The sequence below is a fragment of the Lissotriton helveticus genome, chromosome 2_1 (assembly GCF_964261635.1).
Source record: "Lissotriton helveticus chromosome 2_1, aLisHel1.1, whole genome shotgun sequence".
Lineage (NCBI taxonomy): Eukaryota > Metazoa > Chordata > Amphibia > Caudata > Salamandridae > Lissotriton > Lissotriton helveticus.
Window position 1 is genome coordinate 1643049641 of NC_136059.1, and position 25059 is coordinate 1643074699.

General features: G+C 43.9%; 1 protein-coding gene across 3 annotated transcripts in view; it reads left to right on the top strand.

Annotated features, from left to right (window-relative positions):
- Positions 1-25059, top strand: part of LEF1 (lymphoid enhancer binding factor 1) — a 247784-nt gene that overhangs the window by 161031 nt on the left and 61694 nt on the right. For 2 of the 3 annotated variants that reach the window (XM_078676590.1, XM_078676591.1), the window contains exons 5-8: positions 14238-14328; positions 16139-16222; positions 19234-19359; positions 21047-21209. In XM_078676590.1, the coding sequence (XP_078532716.1) occupies positions 14238-14328; positions 16139-16222; positions 19234-19359; positions 21047-21209 (464 nt within the window). The remainder of the gene's footprint in view (positions 1-14237; positions 14329-16138; positions 16223-19233; positions 19360-21046; positions 21210-25059) is intronic. The other variant, XM_078676592.1, reaches the window with a different exon arrangement.

Here is a 25059-nt window from a genome sequence, read left to right on the forward strand (position 1 = left end):
TGGCCACTTCTGGATCAGAACACAACTCATTAAAAGACAAGGACAGAACCTTTCTTCCTACCCTGAATTTGTATATCATGTTTAGATTGTACAGATCAATGTAAGGAGGTAAAATGGTACCCTCAATGTCCCTGGAAGCCAGTTAATATCATGGGGCCCGATTCACAGAACTAAGTTAAGACAAAATCCTAAACTTACTACCATTTTGGTATTTACAGAAGGCACTTACTCATTTTGGTATTCACAGAAGGCACTTACTCATTTCGGTATTCACAGAAGTTAGGAGTCCTAACTTTAGGACTCCTAAATGCCTTCTGTGAATACCGAAAGTCTTAAAGTTAGGATTTTTCTCAGTTTAGGAGTCGTTAAGTTAGGACTCGTTAAGTTAGGACTCCTAACTTTAGGACTCCTAAACTGAGACCACTCCACCTTCCGTACCCTATCGATCCATTGACGATTATCTCTAGTAGTTAGCTCTCTTCCTCGCATCAACACAAAAGGATTAAAATCTGTGAGCGAAGGAATTCATCTATATGCCCACAATATCTTCTTGACGTCCACCTTCCATTTCTTACCATTACAGGTAGCTATCTGAATCGTACCTTTGATCACGCTCCAACATCTCTAAAATGGCCTCCGTGATCTGCGTCCGAGGCACACCTATCCAATGCCAAACACCACTCAGATGACAGCCTCTAAAACTCGATGCTTCCTTTCTTCCAACGCACTGTATGCCTATGATGCACTCCGCACAGCCGTTGGCCTCCTAAACACGCCAACTCCAGTGATACCGCAAAGAACTCCGAAGACTTTGGAAATCCCTGAAGTCGCTGGAATTCCGTATTTAAATCAGCATGACGTGGTCAGTTTCAGGGTAGCACTCGTGCAGCTTGTTTGTGTAGAAGCGCTCACGAGTGGCGGCTGCGAAGTTACACCTGCCACCTGTGTTCCTCATGACAATAAACACCAATTCCATAAAAAAAGCACCGCAGCTTAGGTGCTATCAATCCTCCTCACACCACTGCTCAAGTAAACAGCATTAAATTCCGCTGGTTGTGATTGTCGACAAATTGTAAAGATGAGAAACTCCGCAAATAGGTTTAAAAGCCTCTTTGTTCTCAACTCCGTTACAGCGAGGGAATACAACATCCAACACCAAATGCCCTTCAGCAATCGTTCCCCAACCATCAACTCCCAGAAACTTAACCTAGCAGCCACACCACAGACAGGACCTGGTGATGGGTGAAAGCCATAAGCAGTGATTGGTATGTGAGGCTGTTTCCAGCTATCGTTCTAAGTAAGAGCAATTTAGCATTTAGTCTCTACAAGCATGTGTTTCTCCAATCCTTGGATTTTTGCGGAGGGGTAAATGACACCACAAGGTTTATATTTAAGGTACTTTGATCCTTGATTATGGTGGAAAGTATCATACTACAATTATTTAGAAGCCGAAGGTATTTTGAGGTGAAAATGTTTTGCATGTGAAACAATGGTTCTCTGCTTACCTCTGGGGATTTGTACTGATCAGCTACGAATGGCTCTGCAAGATGTGTGTGTATATTCACAGCCCAGAGGATACTTTGTGGGTATCATAGGCAAGACCAAGAATTGTCAATGCTCACGGTTTGATGCAAGAGCGTTTCTTCCTCTATGATGAATACAAGGCGGTGGTGGTGGTTTTGGAAGGAAAGAGCATCCTTGGTCGGAAATGCAGAGTGACCTGTAAAGTCAAACAGGACCTGAACTACCTTAAATATACTTCAGGGAGGCAAGAGAGCGATTTGAGCCACAGAGATAATCTGCTCAAGTCTGTGGGGCAGCAGGAGAGTCTGGGAAGGTAGTACTTTCCCAGGCTAAACTTCATGCGTGGAATAAAGAATTTATGTAGCCTTGAAAAAGAGACTTTTTTAAACGCAAACTTCCATTGTGTGCATTCTCAAAGATTTTCTCTAACACATATTCTTGATCACTTTTTAGCTATACTACGCTGCAACTAAGTCTTAGAAACCTTCTAGAAAGCATGCTAAATCCTAGAAGTCAGATCCGAAGGGATATTTACTTTTTAAGCAGCTGTCTCAAAACCCTTCAACAATAAAACGGATGCCATATCCATCTGTGGCATTAAAAGAGATACGTTGATAGTCCATCCTAAAGGAGTGATAAAACAACAGCAAATAAACCAAAGTGAATGTGGTTAAAAGAGTCAGCTGACGAAACGAGGTGTGGTAAATACCTTCTCAGATGGGCTGCCACTGGTGGCGCATTTATTATTCCAGGTGTTGTTAGGGTTTGCTTCTGGAGTTCTTAACAGTTAAGTGCTTCGAGAGTTTCAAACATGTATTTGTTGTTTGTGCACACCTGAGTAAACAAACACACTTCCAACGAGAAGGTCTGTCAAAGACACGAGTCTGTGACCGTGTAAGCCACGTGGGCCTAGTTGCAGAGCTTCCAGCAGTAGCAGCTGGAAATACAACTTTACTTTGGATACAGATACAGACTGCATGTGTGATGTCTAACAAAATGTCTTCCCTGGCATGGGTCACCCGGGCCTGGACAGCATGTCGTAGTTGCTGGTGTTTGAAGACCCTTCTGAGATGTGGCTAAGTTTGAAAAGGGCATTGTTTTCATTCTTTTCCATCTAAAACCGCATTGCAAACAATCAGTGGTGCTCAGTTTCCAAAACGCAAATCAACATCAAAAGGCAAAGCATTAATCGCAACTGAGTACACGTTCAGGAGATTGAATGGTCTGGTCTTGTTGCTGAATGTGGGGTGCTGCATCTGCCGTAGAGATGGAAATACTCCTCGTGGGTATCATAATACTTCATGGGTAAATTTCCCAGAGGAGATGTAGCAAATTAAAGAGGTAAAGCTACACTACTCATGGATCCAGACCAATCGAACTATGGGATTTATATATATCGCTTTTAAATCTTTCAGTTTATGGGTCTACCGATTCTGGACTGAAACCGATAAGGATAAAAACCAACCATTCCTAGTGAACAAAATCCCTTGCATTTGTTTTAGATTCTACTACGAAACCTAAATATTGTCGTAAAAGATACTTAATGGCAATTGCGCAACAATTTCAACCTTTCATATTTGTGTACCTAGAACCTGAGCAGGATATTTTAATACTAGTGCAAACCCTAGTGATATCCAGATTTACCTAAATCTAGTCTTACTCTCGTCAAAATGTTTCTAATCTTAGCAGCAAGATTTGTCACTGATGCAAGGAGAGAAAAACACATTTAAACTGTCCTCTGCTTTCTAAAGTGACATCAGTTAGATTAGCAAGGCATACTCAGGACAGCCTTTTTAACCTATAATGGAGTACACAGTAACTTCACCATCACACCTAGCAAATAAACTGTGCCATGAGTGATGTAATATGTGAGGTCATAAGCAGTGCATTGATGGAGTGTAAGCTATAGTTAGCACAGGTAACTATAACTGCTGAATTTCTATGGTTTTGTACAAGTGAAATCTGAGCCTTACTATAACATCTCTTTAACCTTTGGTTTTTTTCTGTGAATATATATATAAAACACACAAAAGTATTTGCTGTAATCATTGGACATTTCACAGCTGATGGAATGATAACAACATTTAGAGAAACGTACACAAAGGTATGCATTGCCTTACAACATTTCACCATGTCAGCGCAAATCAAGGATGAACATATTAAATAATTCTAGAACAATTTAATGTTGCAATCAAGAGAAAACCTTCTTTGCTTTTCGTAGTTAAAATGAAAAACGTAGCTGCCAAATCAGTCAGAAGACTTTATCTGAGGAATATAAATTCTTTCATACCTCTCTTAAACTCAAGGAATGAAGGAGCCTTACTCAGCTACTTAAGAAGGTTATTCCAGATTCTCTCTGCTGCTCCCAAAGAAGGCTTGGTTGAGGGTTCGCTCCTTGTTGGCTTTGGGATTTCAAGTACCAATTCTTCCTTGCTTCTAAAAATGTATGTTCATCACTAGGAGGTGCAGTTTATGTGCTTGCTGAGAGCAGAGTTACTGTTTGCTCTGACTTGACGGGAGCTGTCAAAGCCACTGCCCATTCAGAGCAAACAGCTGTGTCCCAGGGGTGGGCACCCTGAGACATAGTAAGAGCCGGCCCTGGGGGATGGCAGCCCCCAGAGCCATATATGGCTTCAGAAGGGTAGTCATGTGGCCCTCCTCCTTTGTTGTTCATGGGCCAGCCCCGTAGAGGTAGTGGTCCCCATGGGCATGGGGGCCTCCCCCTCCGATTTTTTTCTGCTTAGCCCAGGGGAGGTGGTGGTCCCCAGGGGGTACCTGTAGCCTCCCGCACAGTTTGTATTTTAAAGTCCCAGGGAGGTGGTGGGTACTGGGGGTGGGGGGTCTGCAAGGCCCCCTGTAATAGAACCATAAGCCCTGGGGGGTAGTAGTCCCCGGGGCATTAAAAAATGCCCTAGGAGGGGGCCTATGCAATTCACTCCTTTAATTTTTAAATATGTGCACCTGCCCCTGGGCCCTGGCTCAACCAAGGGCTTTTTCTAAAACAAGTGCGGGAGCCCCCATTACTTTGTTTTAGATTTTTGCTGTAGTCACTGCTCTGCTGCAATTTTCGGCAAAAAAGTTTTGAAAAATGCTTTTTTGCCCTGGAGGTGTCCCTCATTTTTTGACCCAACCCTTTTTCTCAGCATCCGCATGATGTTTCACCCCAAAACTTTACATGCACAACAAGAATCACCGGGGTACGTACTTTGGAAAATTTCATGAAGATTCGTCAAACGGCACCAAAGATATAGGCAAGTCAAAAAACGCTTTTCCTATGGAAACTAGGTCCTAACTATAACTAGCTACTGGCAACCGCCAGTAAGTAATAAATGCTTGTTAAAAGTACTAAACAGATAGACACATTTGCTGTGTATCAGTTTAACATATCTTTAAGAATAAAGAACTAGGGATGGCATTGAAGTTTTTACTGAGTGAGGCATTATATTAAATACCATCTAAACCAATAACCTAAAGAAGTTTAGAGACAGCCCACATCTGAGAAACTGTGGCAGGAGCACAACAGCAGTGGAGGAACCAAAACACCCCTGCCAAGTGCCATGCATCAGGCGGTAGATAACACATTTTTAGTATCAGGCGCTAGATAACGCATTTTTAGTGAGGTGTCCACATTACCTCACTAAAATGCATTAGTCACGTATTTATATTACTCTGGTGGACCACCCTGTGTGGAGCAGCATTTATTTAAGAAGAGCCCACTGCCAGTGAATGAATGCGCTGCACTTTGCTCCATGTGGCTGCTGTCTAATGTATACTGACCCAATATTATACATTTTTCAGATGCCGACGACAACAGAAAAACTGTAACTTACTTTGGTACAGTGCTTCTGCCGAGCACACCCTCTCACTCCAGCAGTTACATCAGGTGGCCCTGGAGCCAGCACGTGGTAGTATACAAATCCAATCAGGACTCTGCTGTGCCCTCGCATGTTGATCTGTGGGCAGCACCTTGCCTGTTGAGGCAAGACTGGTACCATCCCACTGTGATCAATGCCACGCAGTGATTGGCGCATAGGGAGGTGGGAAACAGCTTTGTTTTCCGTGCTACAACCGTGCGTCTTCTCTTCTTATGCATGCGTGGCCTTTTCCACTTTAAAATGCAGATGAGGTTCTACACTGACACCCAGGCAGGATGTTTGCCAAGTCCTGCTAACCCCACCAGCCTCATCTACTACCCCCAGAAAGACTTGATGCCGCCCGGGCAATCTCTGGAAAGAACTGCTGGCCTCCATGTCGGTTCAGGGTGTCGGGTTGGGGCACACCTGTTACTTCTGTATGGTCTATGCGAGTCCTGTACTGCTTTTAAATGTGTAGCTCAACTCACCATCCTGTCTGTGACCGTGTGTATGAGCAGTGAGGCGTACTGACAGTCAGAGACTGAAGCCGTCCTCGACTGGGCTCAACAGCAGCAGCACTAAAGCCCCCACAGAGACTTGGAGCCGAACTACGGGTGCCATGAGGTCCAGTCAGCAGTGAGTCAATTAACAGATAATAGGCTACATCCACATGCCGTTAGCTACGAGGGATTTACTCATGATTGCAGTCTTTCACTACAGCACTAATATTTGCATTCAGTATGTTGATGAACAACTCATTACTTAATATATCCGAAAAGGAATCTACCTACTAATTAAGAAGCCTTTAGAAAGCCCTGGTCCCACTGACCACATTGGGTGAAACACATGTCGACTGCTGAAGTACTTACAATGTAATCCAAATAACACTCTGAAAAAATGAGGCTGTAACCGACAAGTTTGTTTGAGATGAATATACAAAAAGAATAATAAAATCTCTTCTAAAATTAACACAAACCAAATGGGACTCTTCGTTGACTACCATAGCAAATGCCAATGATGGAGGAGAAAATGCTCAATTCATTCCGCACACCAGTTACTTCTGTATGGCCTATGCGAGTCCTGCACTGCTTTAAAATGTGCAGTTCAACTGACCAGCCTGTCTGTGACCGTGTGTATGAGCAGTGAGGCGTACTGACAGTCAGAGACTGAGGCTGGGCTCAACTGCAGCAGCACTAAAGCCCCCACAGAGACTTGGAGCCGAATTACGAGTGCCATGAGGTCCAGTCAGCAGTCAGTCAATTAACAGACAACAGCTTGCTGTACCGAGGTAACCTGGACAGCCGATTGAAGAGAGCGACCAGGCCGCAAGGTCAGATATACATATATTGTATTGTTATTGCATATGTATAGCGCTTACTACCCCTGTTGTGGCGTCGAAGCGCTTTTTCGGCGAGTAGCACGCAACTCCGGGACCCATAGAGGATTAGTGTTGAATTTGTATAGTGAAACATGCAAGTAAATTTTACGTGGTGGATATGTTAGTCAGTTATTTGGATTCGGAAGGATAGAAGGGGAAAGAAGGTTTGTATTTATATAGCACTTCTAACCCCTGATGGGGTGCTGAAGCGCTTTTTTTGGCGAGTAACAGGCTACTCCAGACCCATAAAGGATTAGTGTTGAAAATTAGTATAGTGAAATATGAAAGTCATTTGAGTGGTGGATATTAGTCAGGATAGCGGAGGGATAGAAGGGAAAAAAAGGTTTGTATTTATACACCGCTTGTAACCCTGATGAGGTGTTGAAACGCTTTGTTGGCGAGTAGCATGCTACTCTGGAACCCATTAAGCCTGAAACAAATAGAATACAAAATCACTCTGGTCGCTAATAACCTGACTTGAGAGAAATTCAATGGGCATGACAGGCACTAATGTCACGGAAGAAGCATGGCCAATTCACATAGGTTCTTTATATGATACATAACACTCAAAAGAGTAGACCAGGTCTGCGAGATGGTATGTGTCTAAACAGATGACTGTGAAGCAATTAGATGTAAATGTAGGCGAAAAGGACTGCTGAGTCACAGAGGTTTGTGTAAATCCCATCAGACCACCCAGTTGGTGGATTTTCATCATATGAGAATTGATGAGTACTAAAAACCTCTCCTGACCAAGTAGTGCCAGGATAACATCACAATTCTATGTGTGTTGTTCCTCAACAAAATAATATTAATAAAGTGCAGTGCTCAAATAATCGTGGTGAATAAAATTGACTACTAAGACTTAGAGAGTTTTTCAAATAAAAGTCTAAGTGTCAAAAGTTTAAAAACACGCCTGGTAGTTACTAATGGATACTACCCTGTGGCGCTAAGCAAGATGGTCGACATGTTTCAGCCGTATGGGGGACTGCCCCGGCTTTCTTCAGGACCTTATGTGTGGACTTGCTACTGCAACTGAGAGTGATTGTGATGTGAGGAACAGAAAAATACCTTTACTTAAAAGACATCACATATGTACCAGGAACTTTGCGCTCCAATGTTCACTGGTGAAAGGGAGACAGGGCTTCTACCTATCAGGAGATAAAAGAGACACAACAAAACAGGACTAAGTCACCTGCATACATCCGCATGAATACACATACACCGCTCAGAAGAAACACATACATGCGTGAACAGTTTTTATTCCGCATTACTGAATAACAAAGCATAATAGCTACATCACACAGAGGCATTTCCTCATAGTGATACTCACCCAGCTTTGTGTGGGTGACGACCTCACCTCACCCGGCAACCGCTCGGGAGAATGAGGCCCCGGTTTTGTCTTTATATGATAGCCAGTATCTAAATCCTTCTTTATATGAAGGTGAGCTCACAACTCCTTCAACCTTTTCTCAAAGAGACACCAAAGAGAAGGTCAAGAACAGCAGAGGCAACCGCGCCCCGGTCCAAACTGACTTTCAGCTGCTATATTTAAAGAAGACTGTTTTGTAGAGTGCACAAGTTCACACTTTGTTAAAAAAAAAATTGTCAGCAGAGGCCATCCCAGCAGCATGGTGCGGTTCTAGTTTCCAACCAATCTATAAGGCGCTTATGCTTCACCTTTCATTTGTCATATGATTGCTCTCATGGATATAGATTCAAAATTCTTTGCCAGTCTACTACTGTCTGAATTGGAGGACTGGACCGCCAGAGAAAAAAAAATGCTAATTACTCCGCATGCATCTGTTCTTGGCATGCTGAGCTGTAGACTCGCATGCTTTGCATAAGGCTGCCATCCATATATAAGACATTGCATACAACTCTTTTTGGCCACAGTAGTTTTACACCTCTGACTTGCCGTTTGTGTGCAGCTCCAGATGCCGTTCATAACTGGCTGAAGTAATAACTACAAATTCTGACCATTGTTAGAAATGGGGGTCTTTAGTTGGCAGGGGTAGGCACCACTGTCCAAATAGGGACCCATGCTTCTAGTCAGGGTAAGGAGGAAACCCTCTGAGATAACCCCTGCTCACCCTCTAGGTAGCTTGGCACGTGCAGTCTAGGCTAACCAGAGGCAATGTGTAAAGTATTTATACCAACACTCACAGTAACACAGTGAAAACACCACAAACTGACTCCACAACAGTTTAGAAAAATAAAGGTATTTAATCTAAACTACACAAGACTAAAATGGCAAAAATCCAACATACACAGTTCAAGAATATGGTTTCAAAAGAGTTCTTAAGGTTGCGATAAAAATTCTTCAGGTTGCGATAAAAATAATCCACAGTTACGTGAAAAGTTCACACTTGCGTCACGTTTAGCTCACAGTACCTTTAGTTGCAGCAAAGTTCCAAAAGCAGAAGCTGGTGCGGTGGAAAACAAGCGATGCGTTGCTCCTGAGACCCTGGGGAGGTGTTTGCGACAGCCCCGCTGCAGCAGCGGGCGTGTTGCGACGAATCCGGTCTGTATCGGGAGGAAGGCCACTTGTATGGATTCCGGTGCGTAGGTTCCGTAGGAAGTTTGTTCTCGCAAAGGCACGATGTGACGATCTTTGGAGGTGCGACGATCTCCGGGGCGACGATGCGTGGCCCAGCGGTGATCTTCTCTCTCGCAGCTCCTCGATGCGTTGGCTTCGGCGATGACTCTCGCAGCGACGTGATGCAGTCCGCAAGTAGGTGGTGCGGCGATCACACCCAGCGACGACAGGCTCTGCGACGACACTCGCAGCGATGTTAGACTTCCCGCACTGATCGGGTGCGTCCCGCAAGCGAAGGATGCGACGGCTCTGACAGCGGCAACAGGCGCAGCGATGATCTCGACATTCGTAGCGGGGGGAATCTTCTCGCACTGTCGGGGATGCGCTCCGCAGCGAGCGATACAATAACTTTTCTTTAGCAAAGTCTCTCAAGCTTAGTTTCCAGCTTCCCAACACAGGTACAACTTCCAGAGGCGCCACACATGGGCCAAGCACTCCAGGGAGGACAAAACTCTCTCAGTAGAGCTTGGGGGAAGCTGGGGGTGAAGTCCTTTTGTTCCTGGGACTTTAGAACAGGGAGCCAGCTCTTCTCAGGCTCTTGGAGATTCCTTCAAGCAAGGGGACACAGTACAAAGCAAAGTCCTTCCCCTCTCCTTGGCAGCAAAGCAACAGCAGGGCAATCAAGCAGAGCAACAGCTGGACAATCTTCCTTCTTTAGTTTCAGCTTTCTCCTTGGCAGAGGTTCCTTCTTGATTCCAGGATGATCTAATTTTCTGTTGTCAGGGGTCCTGTACTTATACCTCTAAAAGTCTTTGTTCTCTTTGTGCAAGTGGGCCCTGAGCCCGATCTGAACCAGTTCTGGGTGTTTCTTGAGCACTTTGTTTTCCTGGCTTCTCCTTTCCTTTCAGAGTGAGGGGCAGGGTCGTCAGCCGCCCCGCAGGAGGTGGAGCCAACATTGTGGAAGGCAGGCACAGCCCTATTCAGGCCCAGGTGCTATCTCCTCCCACCACTCAAGTTGCAAATTCAGTCATCCATCCTAGGGCTGACTCAGCCAGCCTCCTGGGGAATTCCCAGCCCCTGTCACTCTCAAACCAGACAGTCAATACACAAACAGGCCAAGGCACACAGAAGGGTCAGACAAGAGAACAGCAACTTTCTAAAAGTGCTGTTCTCAAACACAGGGTTTAAAAACAACCTTTCCTAAAAGATGTGTTATTAAATTCTGAGTTCAGGGATACTAGACTCTTATGTCCTTTCTTGTTCCTATGAGAAGAAATACTGGTAGCCACTGTAGCCAGCATCCTCTGTGTTAATCTATGGAGCAAGATAGCCTTACAATAGTGAAAAACGAAAATGGCTGCCATTCACTACCAGAGCATGTCACCTGCACCAGTACATGCTCTACCTTTCACATACACTGCACCCTGCCCAGGGGGGTACCTTGGGCCTTCAATAGGGGTGACCAATGTGCACAAAAAGGGAAGGGTTAGGCCTGGTCAGTGGGGACACTGACCAGGAGGACATGGCAGTTTACAGACTGCACACAGGCACTGCGGTGGCAGGCCTGAGACACCATTTTAGGGCAACTCATGTAGGTGGCAAAATCAGTGCTGCAGGCCCACTAGCAGCATTTGTCATCACCAACCCTGGCACACCCAGTGCACTTTACTAGGGACTTCATGGTGATACAAATATGCCAAACAGGTATATCCAATCATAACAACAATTTACATAGGGAGCACTTACACTCTGGCACTCATCAGCAGTGGCAGAGTGTCCAAAGCATCTAAACCAGCAAAAACGAAATCCAGCACAGCATCAAAAATACAGGAGGTAGAGGCAACTAACATCTAACACACATAATACAATAACCCTTGTCGCAAAAGCAGTAACTCATTGAGCAGTCTACCTAAAACACTAAAATGTGAGCTGCATGTTTCAAGTTGTGCTATGCAGCAGGCACTGCATAAAAGCAAACAGAATCCTGGAGAGGTGTGATGAGGGGAAACAGATGCTGAACGAGGGGCATTTAAAGCGTTTCTAAACTGTAACTATCAGTGAGATAGAGTTTAACGCTCAGGGGCCAATGAACTACAAAGAAGGCTGGAATGTCACTTGGATCCTAATTCACCACTGTTCAAATGGACAGGTGTCTGCATATCCTATTCACACTTACTGCTGGCAGGAAATCATGCAAATGTTCAACCGAGGGAGTACACACTTTGCCATCCCTCGAAGTTCAAATCACTTGGAACCCACTAATAAGCATTTTTAATTCATTGCCAAAGGAAGCCATCATTGGTTTTTTTTACAGGCCTGGGTATGAAGGGCAAGGACAAAGAGGAATAATAACCCTCTCTACTATTTTATTAACACCCAAATCTGTGGCTAGACTGCAGAGCACCTGCATTGGTATCCAAGGCCGTCATAGTGACCGGCTCGATGATTTGGGTGATATTTATCACTCTAATAACATTTGATGCCTCTGAGTCGGAATTTACGGGGTGCAATAAATACTCCTAATAATGAGTTTTGAGTGAATAACGTAGATTTTGGTGCTTACTGCACCAACATCTTCATGTTCTGGTAAATAAAGAGCATATTACACCTGAGAAATATCAGAAATTAACTGGACCCAATATGCATTTCAATCGTTTACAGTAGTTTCAATGTCTTTTTAGAGATTCTCATTGTCAAAATGAGGTATTTCCTGATATTTATCTTTTACATGGCTTCATTGGTGCTTTTGTTTGGGATACAGTTTCACTCGAAATGTCACACGTTTGGCACAAGAATGTCACTCATAAGCACACTGAAAACATGCATGTCACACATAATCAGTCTGAAAACGTGGAAGCTATGGTTTTGTGCAGTGGCAAACTAAGACTAGGTCCTCTAGGCCGGGGCATACCTGCAATGGTGCTGATCAGACTGTGCTGAGCCAGAGTGCGCTTGGAACAGACCGGGACCACTGGCGTTGTGTCTTCAATATTGAAGTGAAGATCATGCACCTAATGCACTTGTAGAATCTCACTAAAGAGGTTGTTCCAGCTGTTTCATCGTGGCAGTAAAGAAAGCCCATAGCTATGTTTCTGCATCCTGCAGAGTGAAAAGGGGTCTGTCATCCACGCTGGGGCCTCTCACATCCTGGTTGGTACAGTCAGGTCCCACAGTGCCCTTCCATTTCTGGTGCCTTGCAGCAGTTTTAGGATCTTCGTAGAGATTCTCGTTGCTCAAATGGGTGTAATTTCTGATATTTATAGGTTTCCCTCAGCTTGATTTTGCTTGCGAGAAAGTGTCACACATAGTTGTGAATGTCACTCATAATAACACTGAGATTATGAAAATGTCACACAAGCAATCTAAAACCTTCGCAGCTATGCACAATCTATTTTGCAAAATGTATCCACACCAGAAGGCACCACTTGCAGGAGAAAAATCAAAATGCAAGAAAAAATATTACTTTCTCAACAGTTTTATCTGGGATTTATGGAGAGTCCTGCCCATTCCAGAGCAGAATTTGATAATCCCATGCACTGTTGGGAGATTTTGGATTAATATGAGGTACTGGGAGGTTGCTAGGCAATTAGAGGAACTCCTGTGAGTTCTGGGAAACCAGGTCTGCCGGCGCCTGATTCGCAGTTCTCACTGCTCACTTTGCTGCACATGCCTCGTGCATGTTACGTAACCCAGTAATTGCGTGGCCTCAAACCACGATTCCGCATGTCCTCTGGGCATGAGTGTTAGCTAAAGAACAAGTAGGCCCTGGCACCATTTGGGACCCGGATTAGCTCTAATCATGAGGTGGTTCTTACAGTTGTAGGGCTTTATGTTCCTGGGGATGTGAAAGCTGATGGATCATTTCTGGTGGGACTTTTATTATTATTATTTTTTTGGGGGCCGCGGAAATGCTACCAATTGAAAGCAGCTTGACCTTCAAGCCCGGAGGAGCCAGTTTGATGAAGAGCTTAGCCGGAGCTGCAGTGACAATCGGGAGCCAAGTGAATCCTATCAAGCGCCTGCATTATGGGCCTGAAAATGGTTCTTAATTAACTACTGAGCCTTTGCGGTTGGAAATTTCCTCCAAAGGAAAGAAAAAAAACAAATCCTACAGGGAAGCAATCTAACTGAGCGAGCGCAAATTTACATTATATAAAGCTTTCTTTACCGCGTACTGCAAGAAATATATTCTCTGTTTTACCTGTGAAAACCTTTTTTATTTTTATTTTTGCTCTACACACGGCATATTATCCCTCAAAGCTGAACTTATCGTTGATATTCGGACTCGCAGTGGTGCCAACAGAATGCTTGTTATTCCGTTAAAGTGATGCCAAAGAACATTGTACACATAAATTGCATGGGTAGGCCTGTTGCGATAGTTTTTTTGCTTCCACTGGCATGCCAACCTCTCCTGGCCTCTGCTACCAAGACAGTACTGCCCGCTGCTGTCGAATGCCAGGATTTCTGAATATTAAGGCTGCCCAGTTTTTTTATTCTACCTCATGCCTTTCTTTCACCACCCTGCTCTTTCTGTCTCTTTTCCTCACTCTTGCAGGTACTTTTTCATCCGTGCTTTCTCTCTTTGTTTCTATTTTCCTCTCCTTCTCCCTGTTCTGCCTATCTCTCTCTTGCCCTGGGTCACAATCCAATGATGAAAAATAACCCCTGTTCCCCAAAATCGATTGCCAACGGTCAACACCTGCAACCACCAGCATAAATGAACCCTTTAATATTGAAGACTTTTTTTCTCTTTAATGGCTTACTAACAAGAACATTCTATTGTTTGCCTTTCCTCTGGATCATTTAGGGTTATTGTATGCATGTTGTTCACACCACTGTTTTTGATAGACTACAAGATTCACTTTGTGCACTCTTTTATTTGTGTTGTAGAGTTAAGGATGCACTGTGAAAAAGCCTAACCCTTTTTTCTGTGGTGAATTCCCAGGCATGTCCCGACATCCACAGGCGCAAGAAATGGCGACCTACTACCCGCTCTCTCCCGGAGGCGTTGGACAGATGACGCCCCCGCTTGGCTGGTAAGATTCCCCTTTCCACCTACCTTACAGAAAAATCCTGGCTGAACTTGCTGTGTTTTTGCCAAAAGAGGCCTGCAAACTGCACACATTTTACCCAGTTTAAAAATAAATGCAGCCAGTATCTGCTAATAAAATTACCCCAACACTGAAAGTATTTTTGTTTGTTAGATTTCTTTCCTTCTTTATAATGCCAGCTGTAGCAGGACAGGATTTCTACTTCAGAAGCGCCGAGGTTTACAGTTCGACTATGTGTTGCCATTGGGCAGCAGATAGTGTTACATGATTAACACTTTCAATATGAAATCTCAGAGTTCGCACGGTATGGGTGTGTACTTAAATAAGTGGTCGGAGAAGAAATTAAAGTTGTTGAGCATGCCTTTCAGCAAGGGCCTTGTGTAGGAAACATGTTTTGAATTAGGCTCAGTGGGCTTGAGAACAGGCTCCTGGAGTTAGGAGCTGCGGTTAGTTTGTGCTTTCATTGAACGAGAACAGAAAACAGTGCTGCAGTGTTCTCGGTGCTGAGTTAGTTTCTTTGCTTGACCTCTGCTTTACAGCATGGGCGTTTGCTCTCTGGCAGTACAAGATGGAGCTAAAGGCTTGGATTCTGTGTCTTCCATTCTCAACGCCTGAACCTAGCTTACCAAATTCTCTCTCTTCCCTAAATATCAGCCAATGGGAGGCCATTGCAAGCAGACAGCTTGGCAAAGGCCACTTTTTACATGGAAACTGCCAATCAATAGCGCTGTGTGTGAACCAAATTGATCGAGCCAATTCTTAAAGAGCATGATCAATTATTCTGTCTGAACTCTGCTGCTTTAAGTACATTAATGCTGTTCAATGTGTCAGCCGTCCCAAGCGGAGGCAGAGTCCAGCAGGAAAAACAGTTCAAAGAGATCTACTTGGAAGTGTTGGGTGCATCAAAGGATGTCCAGAACACACTGGCTAACATGAGAGCATAAAAAGGCTTCTATATCAAGAAAATTAAGTTGTATGGAACAGCAATCACATTATTGCAAAGTTAAATGTTGACAATTCATGAATCTCCACGAAAGTGGGTGGTTGTGCATGGGTGGGTATTCCCTTTCTAGCTGGCACTGTTTAGTAATAAGCCTAAAAAAAGTGCGAGTGGGGGAGTTGCAACACGGAGGGGCGGAAGTAACTAGGGAGAGGCAACAGGAGGTGTGGGTGAATCAGTGCAGGGGGTGCAGAAGCAACACAAAGAAGGGGAGACAACCCCAGCCATGGCTCATGTAGGAAAGTGTGGTGGGGCTGGGTTAGGTGGGGATTCAACAGAGGAACACGAGGGGAAAATAAATAAATAATTTTCCCTCGTCTGTTGAAATCCCCCACCCCCACCTGCCACCTGGCCCCACCGCTCTTACCTGCACGGGCCGCAGCTGGAGACTGACGGTGAGAACGGGTAGGGGAAGCAACACGAAGGGCAGACACAAATGGGGAAGAGTTAGGAATGTCTTGGTCTTCTGTGTGCCTTCAACACATGCTCCACGCACGTGCATTGCAAAGATTCTGAAGATGATCTCACTATAGAGCAACAAACATACAGCAGACGTTTCTTAAAATTGTGGTCAATCTACTGTTAATAAAAGTTTAGCATGTACTCGTCGTTGAATAAATGCTGTAAAATGTTTAAGGCGTAAAGCAAACTAAAGACAGTTCTTGAGATGTTCAAGGACCCCACCAGACAGCTTGAGCTAGGCCTTCTGCTGCCTCTTTCAATTAGCCACTGTATGATTCTGTGATGGGTTGATGCCTGTCGTGTCTGATGGGTTCCTTTTTTCTGTGACATCAGGCAAGGTCAGCCTGTGTATCCCCTCCCAAGCGGATTCAGGCATTCCTACACATCCACGCTCTCAGGCGACACATCCATGTCCAGGTAGGTAGAAGAGACGAGTGCTGGCGGGAGAAACTCCCATGTGCAAGGGGCCGATTGCTGTCCTCCTTGCGCTGTACTTACCTTTGCTTGCCTACGTCATTTCAAAGTCTTCAGCGGGCTTTGTATCAGACCCGTTACCTTCAGCATGCCAGTGTCACACAATAGTAACCTCCCACCCTTAAATAAGTTTGGGGAGTTAAAAATACTTCCAAACGTTAATTTGCCTACACGATAGCCCGTAAGGGGTTTCGGATGCAGCATTTTAGTGATAAAATGCTTCACCTTTTCCAGACAGACAAGATATTGGTTAAAATAATGACCACGTGGCATGTTCCCTGTACAACAGTTCACGAACAATTGTAATCCCACAATACATATCTGTAAGCACACATGACACAGCTCTACCTGCTGTGCATAGCACTCTGTATGTTTCTCATGGCAGTTGAGAAGAGTGCTTAATTTTAGCTGGGCCTCTACTGCGTGACGTGTCTGCATCCTGAAGGGACTGCGTCGCATGCTCTGCTTGGTGTTTTCAAGGTGGTAGCGTTTTCTGTCTAGTTTGTGATGTGCGCTTTAACTTCCAGGGTGGCATCTGAATGCCAGGTGGTCTGTCTGTTATTTTTCCTTCTACACAAAATCAATACATTGTCCTCTTTTATGGACTTTCTAGACATGTCTTTCCTCATATGCCTAGTAGTAGCAAAGTATGCATTCATAGATGTACAGACAGCAACGCTGTTTTGAGAGAAGTTAGGGTACTTTGTGGGGCAAATTAAATGGTTTTCAGACTAAGGGCCAAATTTCTACTTTGCCAGGCGGCCTGCCGTCATTCGGGGTGGCTGTCCATCACGGTCGTTCTTCTGAAGGCATTGCAAGTGTGGTATGCAGACACTTTTTTCAGGCACCTGCACACCTACTTTTTAAGTTCTCCAAAACCAAATAGTCAAATATTTTTTTTTTACTCCAAACAAAAACGTGATCTCCACACCACGGGGGCTTTCTCTAAGGTCGTGGGAGTAATGTTCCCTTTTTTTATCTGGTTCATACTACCAGGTTTTTCATGGTGGTGATGAACAGAAAAAAAAACATAAGACTATGCTCAAATTAGTGCGAGTGGTCTCATGTCCTTACTCCCACAGTCCTAGCTCTTTTGGGACGTTGTAATGAACCTTCCTATGCCAGAGCAGCGGGGACACCGCTGTCCAAAGATAATTTTCTGCCCGGCTCGAAATAGGGCGGACGGACCTACAGTTTGGCGCACAGCATTTTCTGCCACATTTGTGGCCGCGTACCCTATCCACCAAACTCTAAATTGGGCCCAAAGCAAGCTTTGTTATAGTCTGCTGGGATGAGATTTGTGGTCAAAATGAGCCTAAAATATACAGTGAGCTCTCAGGCACAGCGCGTCTTACCATGCTTTATGCACTTGTGAAATCTAATTTTTAGCACTACATTATAGGTGCTGCCCTGGGCCAATACCTGTTTATTGTTTCCAATCAAGTGTTTATTTATCAAGGAGCCGTTCCCACAGTTTAAAGGGGACTTCCAGGGCAAACATGTACTTAAATATAGACAGCCCCCTCTTTGGTAGCGTTTATACAGTAAAGATTTGAGAGCTCCTCTTAGAAATTTTATTTATCTGAAGGTTTGTTTTGCTGCTGCAGTCCCATTAAGCAAAGTTGGATAATGTGCATTGCATATCGCATATGATGAATGTGTCCCCTGTGACCATATCATGTAGTGTGCATAAAAACACTTCAGCAATTTTATGTGGCTCAGCTTTGAGGTATACAGTCAACACAAACATATCTACAGGCCTTGGGAAATGACTGTTATTTCTTGCATGTCTTTTCACTTTCTTTATCTGTGGTTGGTGATGGAGGATATCTGAAAAATGTGGTCATGATCTACCTATGCATTGTGATGTCTGTTTTCAGAAAACTTTAAACCTCAGGGCTTCTCAGACCTTAAGGCGCAGCAGACTGCACTCATACTTGGTGAAAGACTGACACAGGATACTTGATTCAGCCAATATGGAATCCATGGCTGCTGTCAATGCTTTCATTCTGTTTGCTGGTGACTGTGTGCAGGCATGCATTGTTCTGTCATCGTGCCTCACTACAGACCTAATCTGGGGCTAATGTCATCAGATGACCAGGAGGTTAAATCTTTCTGTGACTGAAAACTACACAGTGACTTAATCTGGCGGCTCCCTTTCGCTGCTGTCCAGCAGTGGTGATGTAGCATGTGGAACTGTGCATGACATGGGCAAAATATGTCTTGTGATCTCTTGCTGCTGGTACAGGCCTCTGCCCAAAAAGCTTATAATTCTCAGTGGAGGACTGGACGTGCAGAACTATTGATTATATGGCTAGAAATCGACTGCCTAGATAGCAACATTGTACACATGGCTGATGAGGTATAGCACATTAAAACATGGTCATTCTGGCCAGTTAGAAGAGAGAAAAGTGAAGAATCGAGCTGAGCAATTTGAACACAATGGATTTTGGTGTTGTGGACACAATTCTCCTTTAAGAGCATTCACTTTCAAGAAAAAAACAGCGTGCTAATTATTTAGACTTGCATTGTAGCACCTCATTAAAAATTTGAATCATAAAAAATAGTTGGGTGCAGGGCTCTGAACAGGACTGCTCTGCCTGGTTTGAGAACCTCTGTTATGATATACTGTCGGTGTGGACTTTGTGTGCAATACATAATGGTGCTTTGGTTACATTTCACTTTTAGCTGTGTAAATGGTAAATATTTATTTGTCACTTTTTTTTGGATGTGAAATTTTAAATGCTTATTAGAGAAATGTGCTTAGTGATTTTTTTTCTGTCTTCCAACATGGTGGATGTTTTATATTGTCTATTTCAAGTGTTTAGATGCATGAAGCACACATTCTATAAGCTGAGAAAATGCAAGCAGGACACAGATCTGCACATTAAATGCTCTATATTTGTGCCTTTAATGCGCATGTGCGATTTTCTGGTTCTCCCTTACTGTTCTAGGTTTTCACATCACATGGTCCATGGTCCTGGAGGCCCACACACGACAGGAATCCCACACCCAGCAATTGTTAATCCTCAGGTGAAACAAGAGCACCCGCACAGTGACAGCGACCACCTTATGCACATGTGAGTCTGCCCTTCTCTACTCTTTAAATGAGCAAGCAAAGTCACTCAATGTTATGACCAAACGTTCATCTCCCTCTTTAAGGTAGTCGGGCAGGGTACCGCGGCTAGCCTATACAACAGGATCGGCTGTCCCTTCAACATGTGGCAGCGGGGAATAGTCTCCCCCTGAGAAGATTGAGAACACTGCCTGAGAAATCAGTACTAATGGGTGAAACCTGTTGTAGTCAGAGGGGACTGAGTAGTGCATTCAGCCAATATCTGCCCTTTAAGTCTCTGGCCTCTATAGAGGATTCAAATAGTTTGACTAATACAGTTGAGAACACATGATATCAAAATAGAGACCACCTACGTTTTTACTCATAAGTATTGAAATGCTCGTGCCACATACGGTGAGCATAACCCTGCTCCCGGCTCAGCACTCAGTTGAACCTTTTCATAGTCAAATACACAATGATGTCCCATATCTCTTCTGAAAAAGGTAATCGACAGAGTCAAATAACACATTGTTGGGGAGTGAGATTCTGTCTACTGTCATAAGCAGAAATATGATTTAGCTCATGTGTGTAGTTTATGAATATTATATTCCATTACATGCATTCAGACCTTTCACCCTCCATAAAAAGTAGTTAAACTACCAATTGGTAAAGGCATTGTTTCAAAATAAATGAAAATACTATAGTAAAATTGATAGAATACAGACTTACCAAATAGCAGTTTTGTATAAACGTATATTTGCAACAATGTTGGAGCCAGTGTGTTAGTATGTTGCCCGTTTGGAGTGTTTCATATCTTCGACATACTAAGCGCTACATAAGTATACACCATTCTTAAGTCAATAGTACCCGGGCGGATTGTCCGTAAGGGAAAACCAATATACTGTAATACGTAAAAATGCGAATGGAAATCCGATTGAGTGGCCCAGAGGTGCAAACACCAGCAGTGTGTCATTTGTCTTTAAGAGCTCCTCAGCCATGCTCTGACCTCAACAATTAGATCTACAGTAAGTGCCACTGAGGCACGATTGTCAGTGAAGAGTAAGGGACTTTGAGAATGCACTTTTTTTTATATCTCGCTCTGCTATCTTATTCTACATGTTTACGCTGTTTCCCATTGCCTTTGCTAGTTGGACATCCATAAAGTCATCTCCGTCCCCAAAACTTTACATAATAATATTATGTTGGGTTTAAACTTTATTTGCATTTGATTGTCAAGAGAAGAAAAGGGCCAGCTGCAGTTATTGTAGATATTTATCAAATAAGCCCTATTTTGCCACTGTGATATTTTCTTGAATCTTCTAATACCATACTCAAGAAGACAAAATAGAAATGTTCCTTGATCAGAATGGCTTTATGTTAGCTAAGCTGCCATCATGTTATAAACAAAGAAAATGTATTTGATAAGTTGTAGCAAAGAAATAAACATTTATAAAAACAAAACATGTCTTGCATACAATAAAATACTAAAAGGATGGGTAGGAAATGTAGCAAATTTAGAATCATCTTTGTATTCCAAGGACAGAAAAGGGAACTCACTATTTCTACACCGTGCAGAAATTATGTTTTTGAGAGCTGTTCTGCACATAAACGTGTTTTTCAAACTCATGAACAACACAAACTATAAGTATGTGTTGGATGAATCTAAGTGTATGACATATTTCCTGTTATTTTCTTTTAATCTGTGTCTTTAGGAAGACTCAACATGAGCAGAGGAAGGAGCAAGAGCCAAAAAGACCTCACATTAAGAAGCCTCTCAACGCTTTCATGTTATACATGAAAGAAATGAGAGCAAATGTAGTAGCAGAGTGTACGCTGAAAGAGAGTGCAGCTATCAACCAGATACTCGGTAGACGGGTAAGTCGAGGAACGATTCATTGAATGTGCTTTAACAAGGTACTTATTACATCTGTCCTTTTGAAATATGGACAACCTTCTCGACGATTCAAGGACGCATATAATTTTACTATACTGTGCCTACCTAGCTCGACCAACGCCAAGTAGCCACATTTAACCAAATACCTATCTAACATGGAGTTTACAGCGTTATAGAGAGGCATTTCCAATATCACTTGGAGCATCCCCATAAGAGAGTAAGGATATTCCTGATTTCATATTGATCATTTCTAAGTAATCCAACTGATAAATATACAATTTAGTACATGGATGTATACATTTAAAAACAAATATTACATAAAAACTAATGATGTTAGGGTTAGAATTTAGGACCTAAAGACCACAGAATTCCACACTTATGGTGAGCAATGGTACCATAAATTGTACCCAATGCAATTCTGATGACCTCACACATTATATCAGAGGTTCTTGGAATTCTCCAAAGCATTTTAGATAATATAATATTAATTATCCATTGGTGATAAGCACATCAGACACTGGGTATACAAAGAATCAAGTTTATTCTGTAAATTGCTTTCTCTCAAAAAGATGTTGTCATCGGACGAGTAACAGAAAGACAGTTGCATTTTCCAAAGACCCATTACAACTCCAGCATCAGTCTGAATCTTTAACTACTCAAGTTGTTGTAGTTAGTTTTACCAGTGACCAGTAAAATGCACGTATAACTATTTGCATTTATATAGCACAGACCAACTTGTGCGCCATTGGTGAACTGTATCCCAAGGGGGTTTGGAAATTATTCTTGACCCTGTATATAGGTGGAATTTTATGTTGCACATTTATATTACACATATTTACAATTTGATGGCTAGGGACATTATGTGATTTATCCAGAATTTCGTGATTTTATTCATCGCTTTTCAAGGTCAGCATCTTCACCAGAAGACCACATCTCCCCAATAACATCCTATGTTGTACCATCTTCCATTTCAAATAGGTGCAGGATTTAACCATCCTTGTCCCAATTCACAGGGTTCTTTTCACAGACTGGTATGCCTTTTTGTTCTTTTGGTTTTATTTATTTAGAAATATATAGCTCGTCTTCTGACCAAAAGGAATTGGTCGGGTTTCTTGGTCTTTCAGGATTCAAGGCCAAACACTTCCTGTGAAGAATGTTAGGGCTAACAGACCACTGCGAATTCTGAGTCATCTTTTGGGAAACCTGCCTTAAATTGAGCACAATGAAAGGGATTTTTAATCATCTTGAGAGTTCTATATTTAAAAAAAAAATCCCACCCATATCCAGCTACTCCCTTAATCCTTTTTACAAATATTAATTTGCTAGCTAAGCATTAAGGAATAGCTGAACCACTGATCAATAGCAAAAGAAATCTTAAATGACAGTGTTCCTAGTGTGTTGCTCTAGTGGCACTGGTCATCAGAAATCTCTTTTATGATCACCCACTCATGAGCATATTTAGGGCCCGATTCTGATGCGGTTTGGAAAGCTTACCAACCGAATGGGTTTGGGAATGGTTTCCAACCGAATCGGATAGGGAGAGTCCAACCGACCGAGTACGATGCATCCGGATGCTTACAGATACCATTAAGTTGGACCCCCATTGACTTCAATTTGAACCTTTGTTCCGACCCAATGCATAGGCTCCCATTGAAGAAAGGGGTGGCTGTGGAAAATCAGGTACCCTGTGGCGGGCAACCCCTGGTGCCTGCCGCACTGTGCATAGCTGGTCAGGGAAGACCCATGTGTACCCCCACAGGCCTGATTCGGAAGGCTCCAGTTGCAGGGGGGCCCACTACGGGCCCCCAAAGTCTGATTCCGACTGCCGATTCGAGTCGGACAGCACGATTCGGAAAGGCTGTCCAAATCCAGCATCGTACTCGGTTGTTTGGAAACGCGACCCATAGAGACGTATAATTCTGCTCCGTATGGCTTGGTCATTCCAAACACCGTCAGGTTTGGATTGGGATATTCCTAAAGCCTAACTTGCATCATACTCGGTCTATTGAAAACCTTTCCAAGTCGTTTGGACAGACACATTCCCGATCCGATTTGGACGGAGCAAATGCCGTTAGGATGCCTTCCTAACTCCATCAGAATCAGGCCTTTAGTGTGTAAATGTATTTGATATATTCATCTACAAATGCTCCAACTGAACCCAGCAAGGTCTATCAAACGTTTCACCTGTTGCAACACAACCTGAAAACTTGATACAAAAAGTCACCTGGAAACTTAATGGGCATTTCAGTGCTTAATTTGTGAAAGAAAGAGTGCTGGTGCCGAAGCTCTGCTCAGAAGCGGCGGCCAGTGTTATTAATCCTCGACGTGCTGCATACCAAGGTTTGTTGCCTTTAATCCACTAGCAGATGTCCCCTTCATATTTTTCTTGCTCTTGCAGGATCCGGATTTTTCCCAGTATGCTGGTTTAGTCATCTTTTCTTCTTCCCTTATTACAATCAGTGTGTTTTCCTTCTCTTGCACTCAGCAAATATCTGATGGAGATACATCAGTGCTGGTCCCCAAAAATAAGTGCTGTGCCTCCCACTGGCAACCGCTGGCTCACATTGAGCATGGGGACATTTCCATTTTGTTATATGGATTGCATCAGTGTACAGTACAAGATACTCCTGGGTACAGTCACCCCAGAGTTCCCACGGAGCATTTCCTCATTTGCGCCTCGGTCTGATCCTGTTGAAACTGTGGATGACCTTTGAAGCTCAACCTGGTACTGACACTACTCTTCGAACTAATGCACAAAACAGAGCTGATGTATCTCACACTTAAAAAACCCTTCATAATCACAATTGCATCCATGCATAAAGTTAGGGAATTGCAGGTCTTAACTGTCCAAGTTCCCTAGGTACATAAAGATAGTGTGATCATTAGAATTAACCCACACTTCATTATGAAAGTTGAATCACATTTCCATGTGAACCAAAAAATCTGATTACCTGTTTTTTCCTGTATTCCAAATGCAAGTGGAGAAAGCACTCTTTATGCTATTCATGCGAGAGCGATCATGTATTACAAGAACCAAAGCCAGTAAGGAAATGCAAACAGATTTTTGTGGCACACACACAAGCAAATAGGGGTCTCTCAATGTCAAATGGAATCATTGCAATCTGGTTATTGCAACCCTTCCAAACATGTTACACTCAAGAAGGTAAAAGTCGAGGGGAGGAGCCAAGATGGCGATCGGAACAGTCGCATAAACGCCTCGCTCCGAGATCCCTTCCTCCCCGCCACCTATCCTGTCTTTCATCCTGTTCGGGGTGTTCCGAATTCGGTTACCAAGGAAGAGCCTTCACTTACCGTTTGTTTCCGGGGCTCCGGCGTGCAGTGGTTTCTGCGTTCTGCCCGTGTCGTCTTGCTGGCCGTCCCGGCCTTGACGCCGGGACCTCGAGTGCAGTGTCTGCCCGGAGGTGTTCGGAGTGCCGGCGATCCGGAACCGGGGCAGAGACCCGATGGTGGGGGCCTGAGAGCCGCGAGCCGGAAGCGCCGGAGCGGACCCACCCCCGATGGTGGGCCGCCCCGCATGCCCGTTTGCCTGCCGGACCGAAGAAGAGAAGCCGCGCTGTCCGGCACCCCACGGGTGAGAAGCCCACTCCTGTTGACTGTCCCGCCTGGGATCCGGTGCAGGGCTCCCCCGAGTGTTGTGGGGAGCACGCCCGTTCTTCTGGTGACTCTCCTTTCTCCGCCAAGCGCCATCCGCCGCGGATCGGCTGTGTGTCCTGTGGCCTCCGGCACTCCGGGTGGACTTGGAGGCGGATGCGACAATGGCGGCGGGTGTTGTGCTCAAGATGGCGGATGGCCCCTCGGAGTGTCTTCCTC